Source organism: Myxine glutinosa, chromosome 10, assembly GCF_964187855.1.
Source record: "Myxine glutinosa chromosome 10, kmMyxGlut1.1, whole genome shotgun sequence".
Taxonomy (NCBI): domain Eukaryota; kingdom Metazoa; phylum Chordata; class Myxini; order Myxiniformes; family Myxinidae; genus Myxine; species Myxine glutinosa.
Window position 1 is genome coordinate 97,078,806 of NC_136270.1, and position 27,124 is coordinate 97,105,929.

Sequence of the window (27,124 nt, forward strand, 5' to 3'; positions counted from 1 at the left end):
GGGACCACAAGGCTGGAAGGTTTGGCAGGGCGGCACAGCAAGCAGATCCTCTCCGGGCTGGAAGCGAGCAAGGCGGCGGTAGGCACACGTATTCTTGTTGCACGCGGCAGGGGCTGGTTGTCGCTGCACGCCTTGGGCTCCCTCGGTCATCTGCTTGTGGGGGCTCTCCCCCCACGGGTTATATAGCCACGCCCTACCAAGCCATGACCACACCTTACCAAGCCGTGCCCACCGAGTCCTGGTTGGGCGCAAGGGCTTCCTGGCTCCACCTCCTGAAGACGATGGGCCGGCCACGCCCTTCTCCCCCGAGTTGACCGCGTGCGTAATGGAGTCTTGGGGTGAAGAAAACCGCCCAAAGCAGTAGTGGCGAACGCCGCAGAAAACCGCCCAAAGCAGTAGTGGCGAACGCGGCCGTACTGGCGCTTTGAAGAGGCGATGGGGGTGTCGGAGGGATCTATCTTATGTCATTCGATGCTTGTCAACTAGTGGTAAACAGAGCCTTAAACTACATAGAATAAGAAATAACTATTTAGAAGGGTATATGGTGGCCTACGTGCTTGCGATGGATTAACTAAGGGGACGACCTTTGACCTTTACACTTAACGGAGGTATTTATAAGGATCATTACACTATTTACAGAGGGTGATATTTACAACAAAGGATTCTCAAATCCGCAACAATATATATATATATATATATATATATATATATATATATATATATATATATATATATATACATATATATATATATATATACATACATACATACAGGGTGACCCCAAAAAACCTCCCACATTTCGAAAGGCTGTAGCAGTGTAGCACTGGCAGTAGTGAGGCGGGAGGGGCGGGGCTAGGGTCTGTTGGTAGCCCAACCCCAACCGTCCTCAGTCGCCAACACGGCGTGGTCGGGAGAACACCGTGCGTTCGCTGTCGAAGCGTTCTTCACAAACAACCGTTCCATGATCGCCGTGCAGAGGGCCTTTCGAAGACGTTTCAGTATTCCACGGAACCAAAACGTTCCAGATCGGAAAACCATCTTGCAGTGGTTTGAGAATTTCAGGGCAACAGGCTCAGCTTTAAAAAGAAAATCACCTGGTCGACCTAGGAGCGCTCGTACGCCTGAGAATATTGAAGCATTGAGGCGATCTGTTGTGCAGTCTCCGAGACGTTCTGCGCGGAAGCATGCTTTAGCTGAAGGGAAATCCCAGGAAACTGCAAGGAGAATCTTACACAAAGACCTCCACTTCCATCCATACAAAATGACGGTTGTGCAAGAACTCAATGCGAGAGACTGGATAAGCCGCAGGGAGTTATGCGAGAACATTCTGCAACATGTTCCGGAAGATGCTGTTCTCTTGTGCAGTGACGAAGCTCATTTTCATTCGAGTGGCTCTGTAAACAAACCAAATTTTCGCTATTGCTCTGAAGACAACTCTCGCATGCTACACGAAAGACCGTTGCACTCCGATCGAGTGACTGTGTGGTGCGCTGTTGCCGATGTTGGCATCGTGGGTCCTTATTTCTTTGAAGAGGGTGGTGTAACTGTTACCGCAACTTCTGACCGTTACATTGATATGCTCGAAAACTTTCTAAGGCCACAACTCGAACACCTTGAGCTTGAAGAACTCGATGTGTGGTTTCAGCAAGATGGAGCTACGGCACACACAGCTCGAAGATCATTGCAAGTGCTGAGGGAAATGTTTCTGGATCGGGTGATCTCATTGCGTGGCGATGTTGGGTGGCCAGCCCGTTCCCCTGACCTCGCCCCTTGTGATTTCTTTTTGTGGGGCTACCTTAAATCACGAGTGTATACTCATCGACCCCAAACTCTTGAAGCCCTTCAGGTTGCTATTCAGCAGGAGATAGCCGCTGTTCCACCCGACATGACCCGTCGAGCCATGGCCGCCTTCAGAAGTCGCCTCCAAGCGTGTATAGACAATGACGGCCACCATTTGGAGGATGTCATCTTTAAAACATGATGAATAAAAACTGTATTGAATGAAGTTTCATGTGTGCAAATAAAATCTTGATTAACTATCTTTAACCATTTTTTTTTCATTTACCTTTGAAATGTGGGAGGTTTTTTTGGGTCACCCTGTATATATGTATGTATATATATATATATATATATATATATATATATATATATATATATATATATATATATATATATATATATATATATATATATATATATATATATATATATATATATATATATATATGATAAATACTTATAATAATTTTTTTACCATCATTTTCTTGTGAACATGAAATATTGGTGGGAAAAGAAGTATTTTCCTTGTATAATTTTTTTTCTTTCTTAATATCATTGCCCTGACCGAATTTTAAAAAAACCAATTTCTCTTGCAAGAACGACAAATGGGTTTAGAGTCATGCTGACTGGGTAACCGATGCGTGAACTAACTGTTCATTCACACAATTTGTGCAGCCATGTACATACAAATAAATACCATAATTAGGCAATAGCAATGGTCGAATGGTGAAGGCATAGACATGCCAACAAGTATCCGATAAGATGCCATATGAGAACGCTCCAGGTTCAAACATTTAAGTTGATGAAAAATATAATCACGTACACTGGATGCAATTCAAAAGACAGGAAGGATAGGTCAGAACTAATGTGCTAATGTCAGATGTTTCGTTTCAGTCTTGAGGTGACGTCTCAGCAAAAAAAAAAAAATTAAATTAAAGCTGCTCCCTTAACTGTCAAATGGGATATATTAGGCAAACTGTCTTTGGTTTTCACTCGCGATTGAATATTAAAGATCCATTGGTATATTTTACAGAGTTAGCTATTAAGCCGATGTTTGGGAGGACAAATCTAGTATGAGAACTCAGCTTTGAGCTGTTCAGTCTGGGTTTGAAGCAGCTATAAACTGTCACCCATGTATTTCACATGTGGGATGATGCATCAATGTGTGTGTGATGATGATCATAGTGATGATGAGCTGGAGGACCTGTATGCCAGCATTGGTCGTTGGTGGATATTAACAATCCCAGTGTTTATCACAAACAGTAGGTGAGTTATTGCTGTCATCCTGATCAAAAGTAGTCATAGTAGGAGTTTAAAAATATCAAACCAGTAATAATGGAGTATAATAGTCTTTGTGAGCAAGGCGTGCCGCTGAACATGTGGCTCGGGGCCTAGCGGAGCGTGAATGAGGCGGACGGAGGCCTGCTTCGCGCCAACATCGGAGCCTGGACGATTCCTGATGATGCTATACTGCCAGACAGATAAGCTCACATCCACAAACATGACATTTAATTTCATTTAATTCTTTCCCCTGTGCTGTTGTTGGAGTGAAGTGTGCGGGATCCCGATTTAGGACATTTATTTACCGGCACGTCCATTGTTCTCGGGTTCCGTTCAATAAACGTGTTTCTTTTTGTACCATAAATTCCGTTTTCGTTCGCTTGATTTCATTTCCTACAGGATCGAGGGCTGCCGTCGGGGCGTCAGGTAAGAGCTCGCCGCTTCTTCCTCTTCCTTCTTCCCCCCCGTGCTGCCTAGTAAAATCCGTAATTGATCGTCGTCTCCATTAAAGTTTGTTTGGCCATCCGCGAGCTCACGGTATTAACCAAGGGCATTCACGCGACAATATCATGACCCTTCCTGCCGCTCCCATATGGAGTGTGTGTACTAGTTTATCAAATGCATAATTAGTTGGGATTAAATTGTGTTGCATTATTACTGAACTGCAGATATGCTGTTGATACAGTTTCCACATACATTATGGGAGGAATATAGAACTATACGAGGGTACCTGTATGCAATGGCCAACTTTTCCAAAATGTACAATGACATCTTCACCGTCCACATTTGTATGCCAGCAGATGTGGCCACTGGCTCAATGTCCACTTTGAAAAAGTGTACTCTTTGATAGCATATCCTACCTACGAAGCACCAGGGTGATTTATAACCAGGCTGGGAATCAAACTCAAACTGAACAAAGGCCAGGAATCGAACCCAGACGAGACAGCTCGAAGGCGAGTACAATACCTCCGAGCTATCCTGTCACACTCATGTGCCGATTAGAAGCAGTCACAAAGGGGCTCATTGCCCCGAGCAGGTGATTTTCAGCAAAATGATCGACCAGCCTTAGCCCATCAATATTTTAGTCATGCAAGAAAGCTAATCACCTAGCTGGCACACTGTTGCCATAAACAAGGTCTCCTTATATTTTAACATGTCGTACACCAACACAATGTAAACAAGCCAAAATCTGCAGCCGATTGTACCACTCCCGTAAGGCTGTTCATTAAAACCAGTCTCCAGGCATGCTAACAAATTCCATCTGTGCCTTCATTCACAAAAGGGAGCTTCTAGGAGTCCATAGGCAGTGTGCCCTTCAGGATATGGAGCAAAGAGAGAGAACAGCTTTTGCAGTCAGGAAGAGGGGGAAAAAAAAAAAAGATTTCCTAAATCTGAAAGATACAACCGATAATGAAATGGATTCCATGGCAACTCGAAGACTAATGATTAAGGAATGGACTGAGAAGAGCATAAATGATCTCAGCAAATTGTACATCTTGTGCTGCCAAAATGGCAATGGAAGCTTTCCACATCACGGGGTTTTTTTTGTGTGACCAACAGACGGTGAATAATTATTCTGATCATTAACATGTGCGTTTTTCTCCAGTGTGTGGCTTTGTGTTTCTAACACAGGCCACGGGAAGGGCCAGTGAACACGAGGGCACAGGCCTTTAAAACAGCCTTTATTCACACAGGCAGCAAGTATCTCTCACTGGTGAATAACATACTAATTGAGACCATATCAGAGCAAAAAGGGTCCAGTCTGGTGTGTATTTGACCAAACTCCTTCACATGGGCTTGTTTATACAGTTCTTTGAAGTTCAATAACGTCGAAAAGAATTGTTTTCTGTTGATCGTTATCTCAAATTACCATTATCCAACTTTGATAAAACTATTTTTTTCTTCACTTTCTCACAATGTTTGTTTATTGTTGATTAAAGTAAAATTACTTTCTTGGAAAGGTGCTTTTTGGCTTTAAGCTGTTATGTGAATAATGGTTTGGCTGCATAAAGCAAGTAATCAACTTGCCTTTGCAGATGGGCTTGGGGCCATCCATGTATTGCACACACAGGGTGTGTATGTATATATTAATGGGGGCACGCAGCATTGAGATTGTCATGTATGTGCTACTTGTGAATGCCTGCAGAGCTCTGTAGAGGAACCCTGGTGAGGTTTGAAACAGCAATGGACTTACCTTGCACAGCTTTTCCTGGTCGCTTTCTGCAGCTTTCTTTGGTTGGAAGAGCATGGGGGTTATTTTATGAAAATCCTAGCCGTCTCGGTTGACATTGAAATCACAATCACATTGATTAGGTGAAGGCTGATTCTCTCTTCCCTCCATTTAGGAGTGAGGGATGCGATTGGGTCTTGTGTAGCAAGTTGCCCGGTTGTGTCTGAATGGGGTAAACATTGTAACCACAGCACGGATGATGCTGAATGATAACTTATTTAAGAGCTCTTGGGTCTGAACAGTGCATGGGGATGTTTACACATATCAATATTCACGCAATTTTGAGTTATGTGCATTTTTCTTGCACACGTTGTGGTGCATAGGCTTAGAGTTGCTGGTTCGCACGCTTATCGGAAATAAAATAATAATATCACAAGCTATTCAATTAATTATGTCCAACATATAATTACCATTTTCGTTTAAAGGGGTTGAGGACAGAGTTGGAGTGAGTGAAGGGGGGTTCCGAGAAAAGACAGAGTTGGGAAAGGGGAGTTGAGGCTTTGGGGCGAGGGTTATGGACTTGGGATTGGGATGGGACTGGTGGGCTTGGGATGTGGGGGGTGAACATCAAGGACTTGAAGGAAAGGAGAGGAGAGGACAGAGATTTGAGTTACGGTGGGGAAGGGGAGGAGAGGGCACTGAGAGTTGGGAGTGTGGGTTTGAGGACTTGGGGCAGGGAGGGTTGGGGTTGAGGACTTGAAATCACATTTTACATTACGCAGAATTTCTTCCGATCCCTGCTGTTATGCTGTCAAAGGACATTCCTTGCAAACTTCCTAAATATTGCACACTCTATTGGGAACAAATTCCCTTACAACAGTTTGGTGGAACTGGGTTATCTGACCTCATTTTAGTTTAGAGGTTGTGGTTAATGGAAGAAGCCTGTTTTGTTGTTAATTTTTAATTTTTTACTATGGTAATCAATAACATTAATGCATGATTTTAAGTTAAACCAATGCACCATGTGGCTAACATTGGTATCAGGGGGAGACATTTGTTCCGCGATTGTGTGCAGGAGTGTACTTCACATACACCATGTTTGTGATACGCTTTTTGCCACCTTGGTTCGATGCCAAAATATACACAATGTGTGTGAGGTTGCGTAATCATGCATTGGTCAATAAAAGGGCTTCGTTTCATCAATTCTTTATCAAATGAAAAATTTTCCCCCCAAAATAAAAATCCAAAACTTTCAGCTCTGGCAGTGGAAACAAATACAGTACATTGGCCAAAAAGCTTGAATAATTCTAAAGGATGTTCTGGCAGGATAGTATTAAACTATGGAGACAAAGTTCATATTGAGGCCTATCCTCATAAGGTCCGTGAGGCCGAGACTTAAAAATCCTTTTGACTGTAAATTTGGTCATTTCACATTGATGGGAGAACCTATGGGGAGGGCATGTCGATTGTGAATATGACAGCTCCGAAGATGTCCTTGGCTCCCCAAAGCAGTAAGCACCAACATGGCTTCCGTATTATAGAAATTGTGGGTGGAGTCAGGCGAACTGTCCAACCAATTGGTGGAACGGAATGTTACACACAGACAGACTAACAACCGTATTATTATATAGAAGACGCTCGCTCGCTCGCATGCACGTGCGCACACACACACGCGCACACTTTATTAATGCAGTAGAAAAACCACTGAAGCCCACGTACCACATGCTTTACTTGTGACTTGGCCAAATGTCAGTGGTTAGGAAGAAGAAAATCCTTAGGTAATCATCTTTGCATTAGCTATGGGCACTTCATTAGGATGCCAATCACATGTACCATCTGATAATTGCTTATGATAGCATGAAATCTTTAATCATACATTAGCGGACTAGAGAGCCGGATTTCAACTCTTTAATTTTCTTCCGGACACTAAATTTTAGAATTTACCGTAATAAATGAAAAGGGGGATTAAACACAATTTAGAACAGTGATTTATTAGTTGTATGCATGAAAAATATCAGTGTTCAATTTAACAAACTCATGTGGCAACCTTAAAAGGCAAATGAAAGAATATGTAGTTTCTGTCATATATCAAAATTAAGAATAGTGAAAATCTTTGAGATGTGCCTTCACCGGAGCCCAAGGGAGACCATACATCACTACAGTACGAGGCGTGTCTGGAATGTCAGGCATTGTAAGTCGATGAATGTATTGCGAGCATGACAGGTGCAAGGCATGCGGGCTGAGCTGTTGGGGTAGGATCACAATGGCTTGCGAGAAGAAAAATCGTTTTATCAACAAGAGAATTCAAGCAAACGTGGTCTCAACATTGAAAACAATCGTTCACTACTTTTAAAAGACCGACATCAACTCGGTCACGTCAAGCGAATTTAATTTCACCGTTTGCACTGCTTCATGTAGTCACTCCAATAGTGTGCGTCTTGAGGCTCGGCCAACATAACAGGCCAAACATTTTTTCCTAGCGGAAGCGAATGCATGGGAAGGAGTTTAAAAATTTTTTTTTTTAAATCAGGATAATGTTTTTAAGGACTGATTTCAGTGTGGATATGATTATGTAGAACTATCTATAATTCTGGTCTGTCATGCCACATCTGTAACAAACTTGTGTTTTGATTGCCTCATAAAAGAAAAAACAAAGCTGCAATAGATGGTTTTAGGATAGAACAAGTACCAAGATCCCAGAGTTGGCTGGGTATAGTTTATGAGGTTTTATGAGATAACATAAAATTATTAGTTATTTTAGTAAAAGTTAAGAAAAGAGAGCAAGAACAGGAACAATGCAGAATTTAAAATTTAACTTATGAGAAGTTAGTATTTTATTTATTAGTCCCCTACCGGTGTACACCGGAGGGGACTATAGGTTTGCACTCCGTCTGTCAGTCTGTCAGTCTGTCAGTCCGTCACGCAAAGAACAGTTTTCCGGACTTTTTTTCTAAACCCTTAATGCTAATGATTTCAAACGTGGTACATGGTTTCCTCATGATAAGTTGCAGATTAAGTTCGAACTTCACAACGTTTCGATCATTTTTGACAAAGTTATGGCACTTTGAACTTTGGTAATTTCCCCAACAGTTTTCCGGACTATAATTTGGAGCGCGGTAAGTCAAAGCTGTTAATATTCCTTGTTTTAACTCCAATTTACATTCCGTTTCCACTTTTAGTGAGAAGTAGGGGGACTGTGCAACCATTCATAAACTTTATTTGGTGCAAATTGGATAATTTTTAGCCGAGTTACCTCAGACCGTGAGTTGGTAATTATATAATCCACACAGTGCAATACGTGCAGGCTGCTCCACGGAGCGACCTTGCGGGCTTATTAGTCCTCTACCGGTGTACACCGGAGGGGACTATAGGTTTGCACTCCGTCCCTCCGTCTGACAGTCTGTCAGTCTGTCACGCAAAGAACAGTTTTCTGGACTTTTTTTCTAAACTCTTAAAGCTAACGATTTCAAACTTGGTACATGGTTTCATCATGATAAGTTACAGATTAAGTTCGAACTTCACGACGTTTCGATCATTTTTGACAAAGTTATGGCACTTTGAACTTTGGTAATTTCCCCAACAGTTTTCCAGACGACAGACTGCCGGTAGGGGACATGTATTGCAGCGCAATACTCAGAATGCTCGTTTTTTATGTTGAAGGTTCCAGTCACGCACTATATAGTCCTCATCGAGGCTAGGCCTTAAATACAATAACTGCATGAAGAGAAATAAAACAGAGAGAATGTAAAGGTGATGAGTGAAAATGAGTAAGAAAAGTGTATGATGATGCTTGTTTCCAATAAATAGATTAATGTTGGCCCGGGAGCTATAGTTTGAGTGAGACAGGAAGTAAGACCAGCAAACCTGGCACGGAGAGTGTAAGATGGTTCCAGGCACCACTTTATAACGTTCCTAAGTCAGAACGGTAGTACTACCCTGAGTGGGTGCTGTCTACAACCTAATACCTTAAAAACTGGTCCAACTAGGTGTTTTTTTTAGGAGACACCATCTCCTTATTGGATGTCCGTTGCCTCCCTAATGGAGCTCATCCGCCCTTTAACAGGTATTGGGTTTAGTCCTGCAGGGTGTCACAGTCACCCTCCCCACTGGCAAGCCAGTGAAGGTAGTCGGTTAGTCTCCGACGACCTGACCATGCGACAGGTAGCACTGGGTTACATTTTACCAGAGGCTGTCAGGAGACCGACAAGAGTATGAATACGTTTTGCCAGGAAAAGAAGAAGTAAGAAGAGGGAATGGGATGAGTAGAGGCAAACATATTAGAGGCTGAGATGAGTAGATAGGCAGGTAGGATTATGTATTGGTGCACATATAGACATTTGACCATAGTTATGTGGTTTCTGGATGGCTTCATCAATTGATTAGCATAGCCATTTAGCAATGAAGGACAGCCTCATTTGCCAGACTACTTTGACTTGTGTGTTCATAATATTTGGAGAATTTACGATCGATAATAAAACCAGTAAAATCATAATAATGTGAAACAACTGTTTATCAGTCACGTGCAAGAGCAGGAATTTCCTTTGGCTCGAAGTAGCAGTAACAGTATAGGCTGACCATTCAATCACAACAGTCTCCGCTACCGTATCGGTGAAACCACAAGTGTGCAGTTACTCAGTTACTGATACAATTACTTTTATGTTGATTTTGTAGCTTCAGACTGACTTTTATCGACTTGACTTGACCAACCTACTTAGCCCACTGCAGGATGACATCCCCCCTAGGTTTATTGGCAAATAAATAAAGAAAATAAGCTATACGTTTCAAGCCTCTGCAAATTATTTGCATTTTCCCATATTTGCGTAACATCACAGTAAAGCAAGTTGGCTAGGTAAGGGGAAAATGGATATCCATAGCTTCTGCATCAAAGGTTCATAATGGAAAAACAAGCAATAAAATTAGTATTCCATCACTTAAACGAGGCTTTTCAGCATCTGAGTGAGATTTGTGAAGAATGTACATCTTTAGGATGGATGGTATATGCCTGCCTCAGCTGGCTAAGGAATTGGACCAAATTGAAACGTTTACAAAAGGACACGGATACCAGCACACCTATTTTTCACCTGCTAGAACGAGGCTGTGTTTTTGACCTTTTTTTTTTACGCAAGGTCATTGTAAATTTTGTTTTGGGAGACAACCTAGGAATGACTCCAAAGATAAACCTTGCTCAGAGGCCAGAATGGTTTGACCACTTTTTAAAAAATATAACATAAGCAAAACCTTTGTTTTTATTATATTCGTTCCGAGGGATTACCGTTCTATTTATTTCAGCCCGACAAGAAAAATCATTTCCATTTTGCAACAAACATGAAATCACCTCTTCCCTCACAACCACCTCCATCGTACGCATGGGAAATTTCAATGTTTTTCATTCTGTGCACATATCATTTGATCTGACATATTATGATTGAAGCAATTTAAAATAGAACCACACTGGGTAGAGCGCATATCTCCACCAGGCTGAACACTTTACGTTTTGTATCGCACTGATAGGCCAAGCTGGATCTGGACCTGAACCTGACCTAAAATCGAATTGGCTTGTTCTTGTTACCTAACCAACTCAACCACCTTGTTTCGTCCGAATCCGTCCAAAACTTTTTGAAATATCATGCTATATATAGTTCTTGGCCCTGTCACTCAATGGTGGAGAACAATTTTAAAAATATAAAAATTCTCAGAACCGGAGATATCTTCACCAAAGTCGAATCGTTTCTTCCTTGTCACACACCCGACATGTTCACCAAGTTTTGTCTGAATCCGTTCATCGCATTTTGAGATATCTTAGATATTGTTGTTAGCCCCATCTCTTAATGGTGAAGAATCACTTAAAAATTACAGTATCTGGATCCAGATCTTCACCAAAATCTAATCATTTCGTCCTCGTCACATACGCTACCTCTCCACCAAATTTCGTCCGAATCCGTCCACATCTTTTGGAGATATCTTGATCACAGACAAACAAACAGACAGGGGTGAAAATATAACCTCCACCCACCTTAGTGGCGAAGGTAATGAAAACAAACAATCAATTTCCATAAACCTACAGTCAGCCAAACAGGACATGGTAAAGAGCAAGAAGTTTAGACGGTTTACTATAAACTATAGAACTTTAAGCAAACCCTAAAAAAGGACAAGTAAAATCATTATAATAGTATGCATAACAAAAGATGAAGGCAGACCAGGAAAACAATAGATATTGTTCAAATGAGAGGTGCCATCTGGTCCCCCCACAAATTCAAGTGAACAATACTCCTATAAAAGCAAATTTAAAGAGGATGCAATGCAATCGTTTGGTCACGTGTGTGTTTTATTATCTGCATTGGTACGGCCATTTGTCGTCAATAGGGGGCGCTTCCATTGCAGGTTCTACAGGTCTCCACTGTTGGTCCGTTGAGCCTCAACTTTAATTACAGTGCAAGTGCCTATAATTTTCTGTGTGCACCTGTTTTATTACTTGCTTTGCCGTGCCGGTGTCCACACTGCTCCTCCAACATATGGTCCTGTGGGATTTTTTTTTGGGTGGGCATGGTACCTTTGCCCTCCCAGCTTCTTTACTTTCTTCCTTTCTAACCGACACCTGCTTGCTATTGCCTCCCTACCTCCATAAGTTATCATTGTCTTCCTGCCAATAAAAAAGTGTCACAATATTACTACAGCTGCCAATTCCTTCAAGCCCACAATGATTAGGATATAAAGACAAGCCCTGGGCCTGGAGTGTGAACATGTATTACAATGCTTGGTCTTGTGTCAGATTAAACAACTCCATCAATTTGAAAATCCTGCTCTGCGAGGCTGATGGAGAAGCAAGGTAGAACTGACAATGGGGCAAACATCCAGGAAATGAACAGACAGGGAAAGAGTTATTGTCATGTATTGTCATAAGGATCATGGTATAGAATCGAGGACGACAATACATGGCAATGCACTGCTTACCCGAAGCCCTAAAGGAAATAGTGAGACAGAACAGTCCCTGGATGGTGGTTCTATAGATGAGAGAAGCAATGAATAAAGGAGTTGATGTGTGTATTCAGCCTGGATTTTGGAAGTTTAACCAGAGGAGAATTATTGGACGAATGTGGTGCATCCTGGAATGGATGGATAAGGTCAAAGGAGAGTCCTCGATGCCATAGACCCTTTCCCGTCCCCTATGATGGGTTTATATACTCTTTACTGTTTTTTCTAAAATGGGCCAGTTGGGAGCCACCTACCCAAGTTCTCTTTTTGTTCTGTCATCATCATGCCAGCTGGCTGGATGTCAGAGGTCAATGCATGGGATTGCCGACAATGCCTTCTGCAGGCCTACATCAAACTGTTCATTTTCCAAACAAGATTTCCATAAATGGGTAACCTGAGTCACTAAGGCAAAAAAGTGGACATTAAGTTGCTGACATTTTAAGTCATTCCTTTTCTTGAACAATATTGTTGCGGATATGAGGATTGTGTTTTTTTTTATTGTGTTGTATTGTATCGTAAATTGTGTGAATTATTGCTTTAGTCTGGACCCTCCTGCCTCCAGTGTTGTATAAAGGTCAAAGGGCGTTCCCGTAGTTAATTCCATAAAGCATACACGTCAGCCAATCATAGATTTCCCCCTGGTTGATAGGTATATCTTATTATGTGTATTAGGGTAAGGCCTTGTCTTCCATTAAGATGACACTCCATTGCACCAAGTGAAATAGAGTAGATTCCTTTCATTCCCCATTCCCACTCCCAAAACTTTCATTGCCAAGCCTCGATTGCCATTTACATCCCCTCCAAAACCACCATTGAACATGTGCTCGGGTCGGGGAAGACGGGCGTGCCCGCCCGTCGTCATCAAGGGTGGAGCCAGAGGGTCGCGCGACCAACCAGGGCCGAGGTGAGCACACCAATGGGCGTGTCCTGAAGGCCGGCGGCTTGATCGCCGGAGGCGCTATAAAAGCGCGCGCGCAAGGACGTTGTGGAGTGGAGTAGTTGCTGAGTTGTGTAAAAAGATCATCCAGAGAGAACCAACTGTAAGAGAACCAACTGCGAGAGTACATTGAGATCACCCAAGGAAGCTTTGTACACAGCAACGGCTGATCAAGTGGATCGATGTTTGTTCCTGAGCTGGTGCTTTTCCGAACAGAGTCCGAGGCTGGCATGTGAGCAAAAGAACATAGAGAACATTAAGGAGATCATCATCCAGGGAAGCACAAAGCCTGTTGTAGTCCTGGCAAAGCACGCGACGTCCACAGCAGCAGCGGCCACAGCAGCAACAACACTCAACAGCCGCTTGGGGCCTGGACGGCGGTTTTGAGCAGGGCCGCGAAGGAACGGCGGCTGCTAAACACGCCGATCGTGCTGCAGGACCCCCTTGGACCTTCCTTTCCCTCCAGCCATCCACCTCCTGCCTTTCCATCCTTCTTGTGTACGTGAGTTTGTTCTGTTTGTTTTGTCCCTGGGTATTTAATTAAGTTTGTATAAGCTAGGTTGCACTGTGTCTAAAATCTTCTGTAAATTATTTTATTATCTTTCCTTCTTCCTTGGTTATTTTGAGCCTGTATATAGTAGGAATAAATTTAGTAGTATTTTCAACCCTTTTTTTCGTCTTCTTCTTCTTCTTCACATCCGTGTCGCTTTTGTCTTTTCCATATTGAATAGCTGTGGCGCGATCCGGCCAACGTTCGGGGATCGGGTTAATCGGGGTAACTGTTAGGCCACGGTGCCATCCGCTCGGCAAACCAACATCCTTATCCGCGGCCGTAACAATATAATTATGGATTTCCAGTTTTAGTCCACTCTGGGCTGCATTCAACTTTTTTATATGCTGCTTCCCCTCACAACAATAGACATCGACCCTGATGTCAGCAGGACAGGGCTGCACATGAATTTGGACACATCCTGTGCCTTCTTTCTAAAAGGACTATCAGGCAAACACAACTAACTACCTCAAACAATCAACCACTGGAAAAAGTTCAGTCCCTTGAAACTTATGTCCTCTCTATCTGCGATATCCATTCTGGGGCATACTACATCTACAAGTTGTTCACTATAACCACCCGGGAAGGACTAGCAGGCCAGGCATTTAATGATAAAATATGGTAGTGGTGGTAAATAACCACAATGGATAATGAAAGGGGAATGGGAGGTTAAATCTGGAAGGGGGGGAGGTTAATTATAAAATGTGGCAAAAGGGGAAAACATCTGCCTGTTGAAGTCATTTGTGGGCTCCATCTGTGCTTGCAGAGGTAAGATCCAGTGCATTTATTTACACAGACCTCTCTCGTGCTACTTTATAACAATGTCATATTCAGCCTATCAGAGACCCTCCACCATTTTCAAAACATTAAAATCAAACAATTGCCCAATTGGCTAAAGTGAGGTTGATCAATCCTGGGATGCTTTGCGCATCATTTTAAATATTTTTGCATGTCTCCGAACTAAAATTTAGTCTGATAGAAGTCAAAACATGATGTGGTGCACAGGTATTTTGTTAACCTGCACATGCGAAGCAAAAAGCGGGGTCAAGCAATAATTGATTAATGTCCGACCGGTGCATGTCCGTTCCGAGAAGGGAAAGCAAAACCAGAATTAATGTATTAGTCCGTCTGTCTTATCAATTTGTGATCGAGGAACAACTTATTTAAATTTAATGCTACATTTTGAAAACGAATCGGAACAATAGAAAGACAAGTTTCTCATTTTACCGTACCTTGTCTCAATTGGTCACGTCAAGCGAATTAAATTTCACCGTTTGCACTGCTTCATGTAGTCACTCCAATAGTGTGCGTCTTGAGGCTCGGCCAACATAACAGGCCAAACATTTTCTACGTTGACCATTTTGCCGTGAATTTGTCCCGATTACACGTGCGCAGAGAGGAGCGAGATAATAGTTTACTCTGTCTACCTACCTGGAAGTCAAACAACATTGAAAACCATTCCAAACAGGAAACTTGTTTTTAATGATGTTAAAAAGGACACAAACAACAGGCACGAATAACTAATGTAATGTGTTAGATAGGGTGATGTAATAGACACTGTGGAAAATGGCGGTAAAACTAGAATTAATTTATTTATATGACTTTAAATTTACAATCTTTATTTTATTTAAATTGATTTACTGTACATACTTGAACACTAATACACATATTGTCTATCATAATACTTACAAAACCTCCAGTTTTGCAGTACAGTAATGTACTTCTATATAAAGGTTCAATGGGTGTGCTGTTTGGGACTGCTTTTGGCCCACTTCAATAGCACTAGACGTCCGGATTTTTTTTTAAACTATCGTTAAAATTATTAAATTAAAATTGAAGTAACACTGCATGGTAGGGTGGTTCTTAGCTACATAAGGCAAAACAATTTTTTGTTTTTAAATTGTTTTACTCCCAACCTTTAACTTTTTTGGTATTGAGGTAAAACTTCTGCCTGTGAAATATTTTTTTAAATACATCAAGTTTTAGGGGTTGCACAGCGACTCATTGTTGCCAGCCACTCAATGTTTGTGCCCGATAAGCGTCGATTTCCTGCAATCGAGAAACCTCTTGCGATGTTCTGTCACAAATTGAAGCAGTTCCTGGGTTTGCTGTTCATCCCTTGTCAGGAGACGATTGTACTCTTCAATGAGAGCAACTGCATACACAAGAGTACAGCCATGCTGTATTCAATCAACTTAAAAACAACTTCAAATTGTGCAGTACATAGCAAGGTCATAGGTCAACTGTAATGGTCAAAATCACAAGTATAGCAGTGGAGAATAAATAATCAACTCCAAACATTTATGCGAGCCAAATATGTGAAATTACAAACTCCGTGTGCAACCCGTAAATTTAGTCCAAATGGTTAAAAATGTCACCACAAGGGTTTTTTCATACATCCAATAAATTTTAAGTGTTAGGAGCATGACTTTTCTAACTTTCATTTTTAAGAACCACCCTACTGCATGGGGTATTGTGTTCTATGAACTCTCTAGTTTTAAATGTGTTTTCTCGTTAATCTTTGAGTCACTAAATTAGAGTTGAGAGTCCAGAATTTCTAGTTTTATTCATTTTAAAATGTGGTATTTTCAATGCTAAGCCAATATTTAATTGGCATGTGAGCAAAAGAACATAGAGAACATTAAGTAAACATTCCCTGTCTGGTCCCTGTCTCAATAATGTGCAAAACCTGTGGTTTTGTAGCGTGGCAAAAAAAAAAGAAGGTTGTGGTCGTTGGTTGCTGTGGGAAAACTTCTAACTGGTCTAATGAAAGCATAGATAGCATAATATTTCCACAAACCTTCCCTATGCTTGCTATAAAAGGCTGAGTAAGAATATAAAAAACTAGTGAGGTGTAGGAGTTACAGGCAACAAAAGACTGAAAACTTCTTGAACATCTCATGGCTCCTTTATTCCACAAACCTCGCAAAACTAAACCGGAACTCCTTGAAATAAACCCCCCGTCACTTCCGCCCAATCCTCTAAAAAGGGGCGTGGCTCCAATAACCGAGCGCACGCAACACCCATACCGTCAATAATCCCATTGGTAACGTGACAGTGAATTATGAACAACCCAGCCTCTATGGGGTATCCCCCACAGAGGTACCTGTGTTATGGTTATGCATGGGTGGGAAGCCAAAAGCAAACAATGCGAAAATGGTAAATGATAAACCATGGAACCAATAAATGCCACATTCCTGTGACACCTTCAGTTGAATGTCAGACAGGGACAGCCGGGTCGTGAATGACTTGGGCAAAGAACAACGAATGGGAAACGATGAACCAATAAATGCCACATTCCTGTGCCACCTTCAGTTGAATGTCAGACAGGGACAGCCAGGTCATGAATGACTTTGGCAAAGAACAGAGAATGGGAAACGATGAACCAATAAATTCCACATTCCTGTGACACCTTCAGTTGAATGGCAGGTATTGACAGCAGGTTCATGAAGGACTTGCACGAAAAACGTTCCCTGTATGAATGGTTCGATACCCAGTCAATGGCGAATCCGCGAATGTCACGGTTAGAAAGTAGAAACCCTCACGTCATTTTCTCATTCCTATTTAAACTCAATATCTCCTTTCATTCCAAAACTCAATAAGTCTTTTCTATTTTCATTCAAAACAGAATCATTCCAATCAAAAATTGATACTATAACAAAAATACTGTGTTAAGTGACGATTTTATTGAGATATTATCAAACCAGCTCATTATTGTCATGTGTCCACTTCCGGAGTCGCGGAAGGTTCGTATCGAGTCAATTTCAAAATCATAATTTTATTGAGGAATTTATGAAACCTCTTACCTACCTTACAACATCCGCTGGGACCCCAAAACGTTCCACAGAAGGTTTGGTGGGGCTAGCCCCAAAACTGTGGGAGTAGTTTGGGGATGGACGGACAGACAGACACACACTAAAATAAAATAAAAAGGGGGTATTATTCCGAAGTGCCCAAGGAAACCCATAGTTTTTTTTTTTTTCTACAGTTTTTAAGACATTTATTTTATTTCAATTGAATTATATATTTTAACACTATAGAACACAAATCGCCTTGTTTGCATTTTTAAAAACCTTCAGTTTAGTAGTACTTGGGCAAAACTTTACACTGTATTGACCAATAAAACTTGCCGCATACTCCGAGGGCAGAGCAACAGTGACATTCAGATAAAAGGTGTCTCAATCTCGGAAATATAGATTGTGCTCGGAAACGCAAAGCAAGAGTTGAAACGACCCTTCCCATGTCCTTTTTCTGAAGACTGTGCAGTTAAAGGTGTTCTATGAACCATTCGGAGTTGTGTTGATTGCAATTATGAAATGCCATAATGTAGTATAAATCACAGTAATTTAAAGCCACGATGCTAATTAAATAAAGGCGAGGAGGTGGTCATCAACTACATAGTTTAACACAGATTAAATGAAAAATCTCAAGTTTGTGGTGACAGGATAGCTCAGAGGTAGCATACTCATCATTGAGCTGTCTCATCTGGGTTTGATTCCCAGCTGGACGACAAACTGTGACCTGGTATTTAACGCACAGGATGTTGCAATCAAGGAGTGTGCCTTTCTTCATAGGGGTCATGTAAAGTTAGCTGTACCATTTGCCAGCATTCGCTGGTGGATGGTAAATTTCCAAGGACACCTTTCAAAAAGTCAGTTGTTGTATGCTATATACCATAGCCAAATTCTAAATGATCGCCCTGATGTAAATAGGGGGGAGGGGGAGGGGGGGGGGGATCTTTTGTTGAATGTCATAGATCTACGAGTTGTTGGTTTTGTCAGCTGACAACTGATGCATGGGGAATCTGAATACTTAACAATATTACGAAACATAAGAGTTAGTATAAACAAAAACAAACAACACCCGAAACAAATTTGATAACATCATGACAAATATTAAATGAATGTCACAAATGAATAATGTTGATTTTAAAAATACATTCCGAGTAAAATGTGATAAATATCAAAGCAAATTAGTAGAAAATGTCACTTTCTAATGGTCTAGGTAACACCATAAATGCGTGATATTATTAACAGAAATAAAATAAGTCATGTGTTTGGCAGCCATTTGCTAATTCAGGAAAAATATTAAATTCAGCACTGTGGATGAGAAACTTGTGAGTACTTCGACCCAGATAGATAAATTATTATTTTTATGTTTTGGGATCAAACACCATTTCATATAATAGTAGTTACGCTCAAAATAGCTTCAAGCTTTAAAAAAAAATCGAAATGAGCTTTCATGTGCAGGACGAAATGTTAGCAAATACCGATTTGCGATACCAAATGTCAAATTGTGATTCCATTCTGAATTCAGATCCTAGGTGTATCACTTACTGAAACGATGTAGTAACACTGATGCCATGCCCCTGTACATTCGGGCAAGAATTTGTATTTTGTACAAGGTGCCGGCAATTGGTTTACTCTCTGTGTCTGTCAGTTTACAGAAGTGAGTCTATGAAAGAGGATTGACTTATTCCAATTGAATTTTACATTTTGAATACTGTAGAACATGAATCAGAATATGAACCTGCAGTTTAGCAGAACTTGGCTCTGGATTTGACAAATTGTAAGGAATCCTGTCCCAAGCATGCATGTGCACAGGTGAGTGAGGTAATTGTTTTAGTCTGTCTGCTTGTCTGACAGTCAAACAATATTGAAAATCATTGCAAACAGGAAACTTACTGTTTTTAGGGCTGTCATAAAGGATAAAAACAACAGGCCCGAAAAATTAATTTAATGTGTTAAATAGGGTGGTGTAAACGATGATGCATCAACGGCGATTAACTTCCATAAAAGTTTTTTTTTTCTACAGCCTTTCAAATCTTTATTTTATTTCAATTGAATTATATATTTGAACACTGTAGAACACAAATCGTCTTATTGGCACTTCCAAAAACCTCCAGTTTGGCAGTACTTGGACAAAATATTATGCCATCTCGACCAATCAAATTTGCAGCTTGTAGGAAACATAGATCGTGCTCTGAAACGCAAAGCAAGAGTTGAAAAGACCCTTCCTATGTCCTTTCTATTAAGACTACGTAAGAAAAGGTGTTCCATGAGCTCTAGCTGAATAAATATTGTGACAGATCTTCTGGACCAGACAAGTGCAATAAATTAATCCATAAATCAAAATTACACACATGTTGAGAACACTTTCTCACATTTGCTGGGTATGGTGTAGTTAAGCCATGTGGTTGTAACATGTCCATCTCAGCAGCTTCACCTGCGCAAAAATATTGGAGGATTTTTGTATTATTTGGATAAGTTGTTAATAAATGTCCAAAACAGTTTACTAGTTTGTTAAAGTGTTTCAATGATGGAGAAAAAAAAGAAGAATCACAAATAAGTTCAATCTCAACAACTACAAAACAACAAATGTATTTTGTTTGAAAAAGGATAATCAATGGTTAAATAACTGATATCAAAATCAATAACTCATTTTCATAAATGTGCAAAACATTACAATCTGCCACAATGTAGCATCATAGTGAAATGTATTGTTAATAGGAGGGGAAATGTTTGACGTCCTCATTCCTTATCTAACTGTCACTGCTTTAACACAATTACTCACCCTTATTTTCCATCACAGCCAAATCAACAGCCCAAGCAAAGCAATTTCTATTACATCATTTAATAGAGTCAAAGTAAATAAAACAAACCCTTGTTCATACCAATCTAACAATACCACAGTTCAGAATATTCGAATATTTTAACACAGTATCCAAACTTCCATGATATGTTACATATCATAACTATCATTAAATGCAATGTTGCGATAATCACACAAACTAGAAAATAACTCATCCTTACAGACAAGTTAATCCCTCACTTCAATAATGTCTATGGAATATTTTATTATGACATGTAATACCGGCTTCCCAAGACTAAGGAGTATAATTGTCGATCTTCACGTTTTTTTTTTTTTTTTTGTATACTGAATCGAGGCTCGTGAAAGAGCTAACATTTATTTCACAAACAAATCAACCAGACAAACAAAATATATAAAAAGAGGGAGCGGAAGACAAGATGAGGAGAGAAGGGGAAGCACACAACCACAACATTTGAGAGCAGGGAGAAGTGTGGGAGGGAGAGGGCTTGGGGGGGAGGAGGCGTGGGAAGGGGGGGGGGGGGGGAAGAGGTATAAAACACAAGGGGACCGAAATTAGGGGGGGGGGTAGAAAAGATCAAGGTTTTGGATGGGGGAGGATAAGAGATGGTGGTGAACAGCTGTTTTAAAGACCTGGAGGGTGGAGTGGGATTGAAGAGAGTGAGGGAGTTTGTTCCAGAGGTGGGAGAAAAGAGGAATGAAGGAGTGAAGGTGAGCAGAAAGTCTTGATTTTGGCAGTTTAACCATAAGAGGGTTGCAGGAAGATCTTGTGCGACCTGTAGGAATATTTGGGGGACAGAGCCCAGAGAGAGCTGGAGGGGCAAGGCCAGAGAGGAGTCGGTAGAAGACGGAAAGACCACCAACCTGCCTGCGGTTAGTGAGTGAAAGGCCCTTGGAGTTAGCTTCATCGCGGGAGATTCCAATGATTCTGAACGCTTTGGTTTCAACAGCGTGAAGACGAGCTAGGTGTGAGGCAGGAGCACCAGACCAGAGGGGAGAGCAGTATTCCATAGAGCTGCGGATGAAAGCCTTGTAAGTGGTGAGGAGCTCAGGTGTACCAAGGAAGGACTTCGCCCGACGGAGGATGCCCAGTCGGCGACTGGCTTTGGAGGCCAGATTTGAAATGTGGTTTTCCCAGGAAAGATCATGGCAGATAGTGAGACCCAAAAGATTGAGTGACAGAACTTCTTGGAGAGGATTATTCAGAAAGTGGATGGGAGGGTTGTCCAGTCAGTCTTTTCGGAGAGACATCGTAAGAGTGTGAGATTTGTCAGGATTGAAAGACATGTTCCATTTGTTTGCCCAGTCTGTGATTTTGTCCAGGTCTGCAGAGAGTGAGGAGGCTGCAGACTGCCGATCTGAGGGATGAGGAATGGAGCGACAGAGAGTAGAGTCGTCAGCAATGAGATAGAGAGGATTTTCAAGAGAGTCAGAGAGATCATTGATGAAGACCAGAAAAAGCACAGGGCCCAGAACACTACCTTGGGGAACTCCAGCCTGAACAGGAAGAGGAGATGAGAGAAACCCATTCAGGGCCACACGTTGACTACGACCAGAGAGGAAGTCCGCCAGCCATGCGTGGAGATTTCCATGGATACCAAAGGAGGAGAGTTTGGTGAGCAGAGTGGGGTGCCAGACCGTATCGAAGGCACGTGAAATGTCAAGGGAGACAGCTCTAATTTCCTGTTTGGCATTGAGGACCTCCATCCATTGTTGAGAAAGCAGAAGCAGCATGTCCAGAGTAGAGTGACCATGTCTGAAACCAAATTGATGATCAGAGATCAAGCCATTGGAGAAGAGGAAAGATTTCATATCTGAAGCAATGATGGATTCCATGACTTTGCTGATAATTGGGAGAAGGCTGATTCTCATGTTAGTCACGATGTTAGTCATGCTCAGGAACTCTGCTTTGTTATGTTCTCTTATAATATTGTTACGTTTGTGAGGGGTAAGCAATGGATTACCTTAGGGCCAGGTAGGATTGCATAGGGTAGTGTGCTCCGAATGTCGCGACGAAGAAGAAAAAACCCCTGTACCTAAGTCGGGACCCGTTAGACCGGATGTCGTGTAAAAGTGCATCGTTGTCCCCATGACGAGGGGTGGGTTATGCAAATTAGGTAGTGGTTAATGGTAAATCCCCTGTATGTAAATTGCCCCTGTGACCTTTTTCCTCTGTTCCTTATGACACACACCACACCCGCCATGCACTACTCACCTAAAAATAACATTAATAAAAGTAGCAGGAAACAGGACATTCAACTACCGCTGATACCACTGACCGGGTGATCACAAAGGCCGGCAAGTGGCCGTTAGGCCACGCCCCGAAGAACCATTGGTCAGGACAGCCATAGAGCAATGAGATGGCACTCGCTGATAGGAGTGTGCACGGACGTCATCGGATGACGTAAGAGCCCGGGGAACAAAAGACTGTGTCCCGGCATTTTCCGCCTCTTTGGGTCCCAAGCTGATGAAAAGCGGTCACAGTTCGTCTTCTTCTTGGTTCTGGATTTTATTACAAACAGTCACATTTTCCTGCTCTTGCATTGGGACAGGGACATTGATGTCGTGCAGTCGGACATTTGCGCTTTTTGGTCCGGGCGATCGGTTCGAGCGGCTGCATTTTCCTTTCCCTGGCTCGTTGGTGCTGACGGTGCAGTGGCTGTCCACGCTGAGAGACCGCTGTACTGTGTGGAGCAGACAGCAAGTGGACGGGCACGACCTGCTCGCTTCGTGCTCAGTGGCTGGAGGAACGAACTGCGCGCCAAGACATTTCCCACGCACGGACTTTGCCCAGGGCATGTGTTTTTCCACGCAGGGACGTGGGACCTTCGACGGCCCCAGATGGTCACGGACACCAGGTGGAGTGCAGGCAAATGCATTTCACAAACACAACTCTTTATTTTCACATTTATTTTATCATCCCCTTGTGTTGTGTATACGAGTCTGTATGGGGGTGCTCCATTTAATAATTTTAGTTTTACTGTTTTTTTTTTTTTTTGTTTGTTTTTTTTTTTGTATACAAGATCGAGGCTCGTGAAAGAGCGAAAATTAATCACACAGAAAGACAAACAGACACATAAAACAAATAACATCGGGAGCGGTAGACAAGATGGGGAGAGAGGGGGAAGGACACAAACACAACATTTGAGAGCAGGGACCGAGAGACATAGCTTTTTTTTTTTGTTACCGGCATTTCTTTCATTAAAGCTGGTATTTTTGCATTATAATTCCTTGTCGGTTTGAGTTGATTACCAGGGTTGAAGACGTCCAGTGGGATCCGTACAAGTAAGAGCTTCACTACCCTTTGCTGCCCTCATCCCCCATGCGTATTCCCACTGCCATTGGATTGAACGCCTCGGAGTGTAAAGCTCGATCGGCTACCCGTTACCTTGGAGGATTTTAATCCCCAGGAACATGACAATATTAATTTGAAAACATGTTTGGCATCTGGGAGTGTGAATTTTATTTCCCGTGCACACCACGAAGTTTTCATCTCATTCCTTCCAGCAGTTCAGGAGTGCAAAGAAATCAAACAAGCACACAAGTGCCAATTCTGCCACGTCAATCATTTTCTGTCTTCTTTTCTGTTGTTGTTTTCTGTTTTTTTGTTTCGTTTTCTGTTATAACTTGTTATATAGACACCATCCAGATGGTACTATGCAGTACACATTTACATGGAGATAATCCCACCCCACACCCCCAACTATGATTTTTTTTTTTACTCACATACTCTCTCAAGCATCTCATGCATACCTCTCATGCATCTCATGCATACCACTTCTCATGCATCTCATGCTTACCTCTCATGCATACCAGCCACCAATTCTCAACTCATTCCATCCAGCAGTTTCAGAGTGCAAGTTAAGTCAAACACAAAAAATGCACACAAATGTTTTTTTACAGGAGCAAGACTCATGGAAAATCAAGAAATTTTCGAATTATACAGGGTACTAGCAAAAGTACCCATCCCCAGTGAGGACAAAAGCATGCAAAGCAAAAGTATCCGTCCCCAGTGACAGAAAAAGTTTAAGTTAATCTCTTAATTTAAATTATTTCATGGATTTTAAAAAGGTCAATTGTGTTGCACTCTTGGTTTCACTTAGAGCCAAAGCTCTGATCTACTTATACCACCCACTGCAAAATCGGGTGGTGGAGGTTGGATTTGTCGAAAAGAGGGTAAAATATAGCTATTTTAAATTGCGTGTTACTCAAAAAAGATCTTTGTTAAATCCACTTTACTCCAGATATTCATGTTGATTTTAACGATTACTGGAAGCGACAATAAAGTGAATGACTATACTGCACCAAGAAAAGTGAAAAGAAAATGCAAAATACCCAATCAGCAGCTTTTCAAATGGGAAGTGGCCACCATAAACGGGACACAGATGAACGCATGGATAAACACCATGGTTCTATATAGTCACGTGAATTTGTCTTTGTTTGTCAAAATACAAGGCAAAATTTTAATGTCAAAATGTGGAACTGTCTGGGGTTGTATTTTGTTCTAATACATATAGAAATGATTTCTGCAAAGTTTTGTGAAAATTCATTGAGATTTGGGGATGGAACACGGCATGTGAAATTTTAAAAATGTATTCATTTTTGGGTATTTTCAGAATTCTTATTCCTTGGACATAAACATGCAAGAAATTGTCTTTGACGACATTTTATTATAATAAAACAAGAAATTATATTCCAGAACAACATTTTTTAAAATAAAAACACAAAATAATATTTTAGAATTTGTTTTCCAAGAACTGCAGTTTTGAGCACAAGAGCACAAGAAATTGTAATTAAGAACTGCAGTTTTGAGTTATTGGTGTTCTTGAGCTTCCTGGAGTCCTAGTCCTGGTCTGTGTCTGGCTTGCGCTTGCAGCAGCGAAGATTTGGCTGCTTAGAGCGGTCATGTTCAACTGCCTGCAGCACATTCTGCAGGTGATTCTCGCTCCTAGCTGCTGCCAGGAAGTCTGACGTGAGTTTGACACCACGTTCAGTGCAGTCATTGACGACGTTGATGGCACGTACTTTCGCCGCACTCGCCTGGAATGCAGCAGTGGTATCCCACTCCTCAACGTCGAGTGAAAGAAATTCTGGATCAATGTGCAGCTGGTGCATACCAAACCAGCAGTCTGGGTTGACGAGGTCGGCCAAGCTGGTGGTCGGGAAGAGGGTTGGAAACTTCGGCTTGCCAAAGCCAGTGCCAAAGCGCAGCTGTGGGAGAACAAGAAAATTAGCTGGCTTGTGCTCCAAAATGGCGTCCGCAAGTGCACGCCGCTCGCTAACTGGCACCTTGGTGCTGAATAGTGCCATGGGCAGCATGTCGCCCGTCATGTACCAGAGGTGCCTTTCCAGCGCCTTGATTGCTGATGCCGCGATGCCCGGGTCAACGGACTTGTACATATGCAGGTGGTGGTACAGTGTGAGGTCATTCCATGCAGCATCTATGGCTGTGTCGCAGGTCAACCACCATGTTGCGTAGATGTGCGTGATGAAATTGGCAAACGCCCGAATCTTCAGCACCTGCTGCCGTGTGGTGATGGTTCCTTTGGGAAAAAATGCAATGTGCTGCTCCATCAAGGCCAGCTTGAGAATGTAGAGCAACTTGGCCATCCATCAGGCCATGTGCAGCGCTCCTGGCCGTTCGAAAGTCATTGGAGTCTGTACTGCCCTGCGTGCACCCAGATACACAAGACAGCTGAATGAACTCGCGGTAGTCACCTCGCTTATATTCGAGCACTCCCGTAGCACATGCGGTGAGTTCAGCATGCAATTTGCCCATAAATTGTGGTTCAGCATCAGCAGGAACATAGCGGGACAGTGGGCCACTATCACTGTGTGGCAGCCGGTGCCAGTTGTCCCGCAGACGTGCAAACAATTTTACCTCTGGCGAGTGCGACGTCTCCACCTTGAGGTCAGTGAAAATTTGGCTGAGGATCACTTCGCCGATATGGTGTCGGCACGCGGACCAGAGCAGTGGTCGATCCAGTGAGTTCTGTACACCAATGCAGGCTGCCGTGAGATGGCCAGTGTTTGATGCGGTGGTGTCAAATGCCAAGTTGACAACATTATCGGCACAGTTCCACTCCTGCAGCAGCTTGCACGTCAAACGGGCAATGATCGTTCCGCATGCCTCATCAGTCCCCTTCATGTATGCTGGCACACCGAGTATCTTGAGCCGTGCTGCATCTCCAACCACCACCGTTAGACGCTCCTCCAACTGACGCACATTTTTGAGCGTCGGCGTCAATTTGCTGTCCCAATGCAGTGTGACCATAGAAGGCGGTGTCCACTGCTCATGCACTTCCTCGCTGATGGCTTCCAGCACTTTGCTGCATGATCGGTCTGCCGTTGCATATGATATGGAAACTTTTGATAAACTGCCACCTGATTCTGCAATCAGGCCGCGTGTGAAGGTAGCCTGCTGCATCGGCATGATCTTCAACCGTGCAGCCAGTGACACGAGATTCGGCCTGCTGAGGATGTCAGGTGGTATGAAAGCAGTGGTGCCAATCTTTTTGCGCTCGCGGGTTCATGGTGTATTCCTAGCTGATGAAATGGCTGCTTCATCTGCGGTGCTGTACTCATCACTTTCGCTCTCCATCTCCAACATGACCGCGTTGGATGTCGCGGCCTCCTGCTGCTGCTCCTTGATAGCAAAACTTTGATAGCAAAACTTTGCCTGACAGGCTGCTGTCCTAGCTTCACGCTTTCGTCTCCATTTGACCATCCATTGCAGCTTGGCATCAAATGCACCAAATGTGGCCAGTCTGCCATCCTTCATGCTGACCAGGAAAGCAACGTCCTCCGGATCATGGATCAGCTACTC

General features: G+C 42.4%; 2 protein-coding genes across 4 annotated transcripts in view; both read right to left on the reverse strand.

Annotated features, from left to right (window-relative positions):
* The window catches only part of UMAD1 (UBAP1-MVB12-associated (UMA) domain containing 1), an 80,930-nt gene that overhangs the window by 6,400 nt on the left and 47,406 nt on the right, over positions 1 to 27,124 (reverse strand). For all 3 annotated transcript variants that reach the window (XM_068126426.2, XM_068126428.2, XM_068126427.2), the window contains exon 3: positions 19,853 to 19,914. In XM_068126426.2, the coding sequence (XP_067982527.2) occupies positions 19,853 to 19,914 (62 nt within the window). The remainder of the gene's footprint in view (positions 1 to 19,852; positions 19,915 to 27,124) is intronic.
* Positions 23,487 to 26,826, reverse strand: LOC144894076 (uncharacterized). The gene is made up of 2 exons (XM_078785927.1): positions 24,099 to 26,826; positions 23,487 to 24,062 (listed from the first exon to the last, which is right to left on the reverse strand). Exon 1 carries the CDS (start codon positions 26,729 to 26,731, stop codon positions 25,724 to 25,726), a length of 1,008 nt encoding a protein of 335 aa, XP_078642053.1. The 5' UTR covers positions 26,732 to 26,826; the 3' UTR covers positions 23,487 to 24,062; positions 24,099 to 25,723.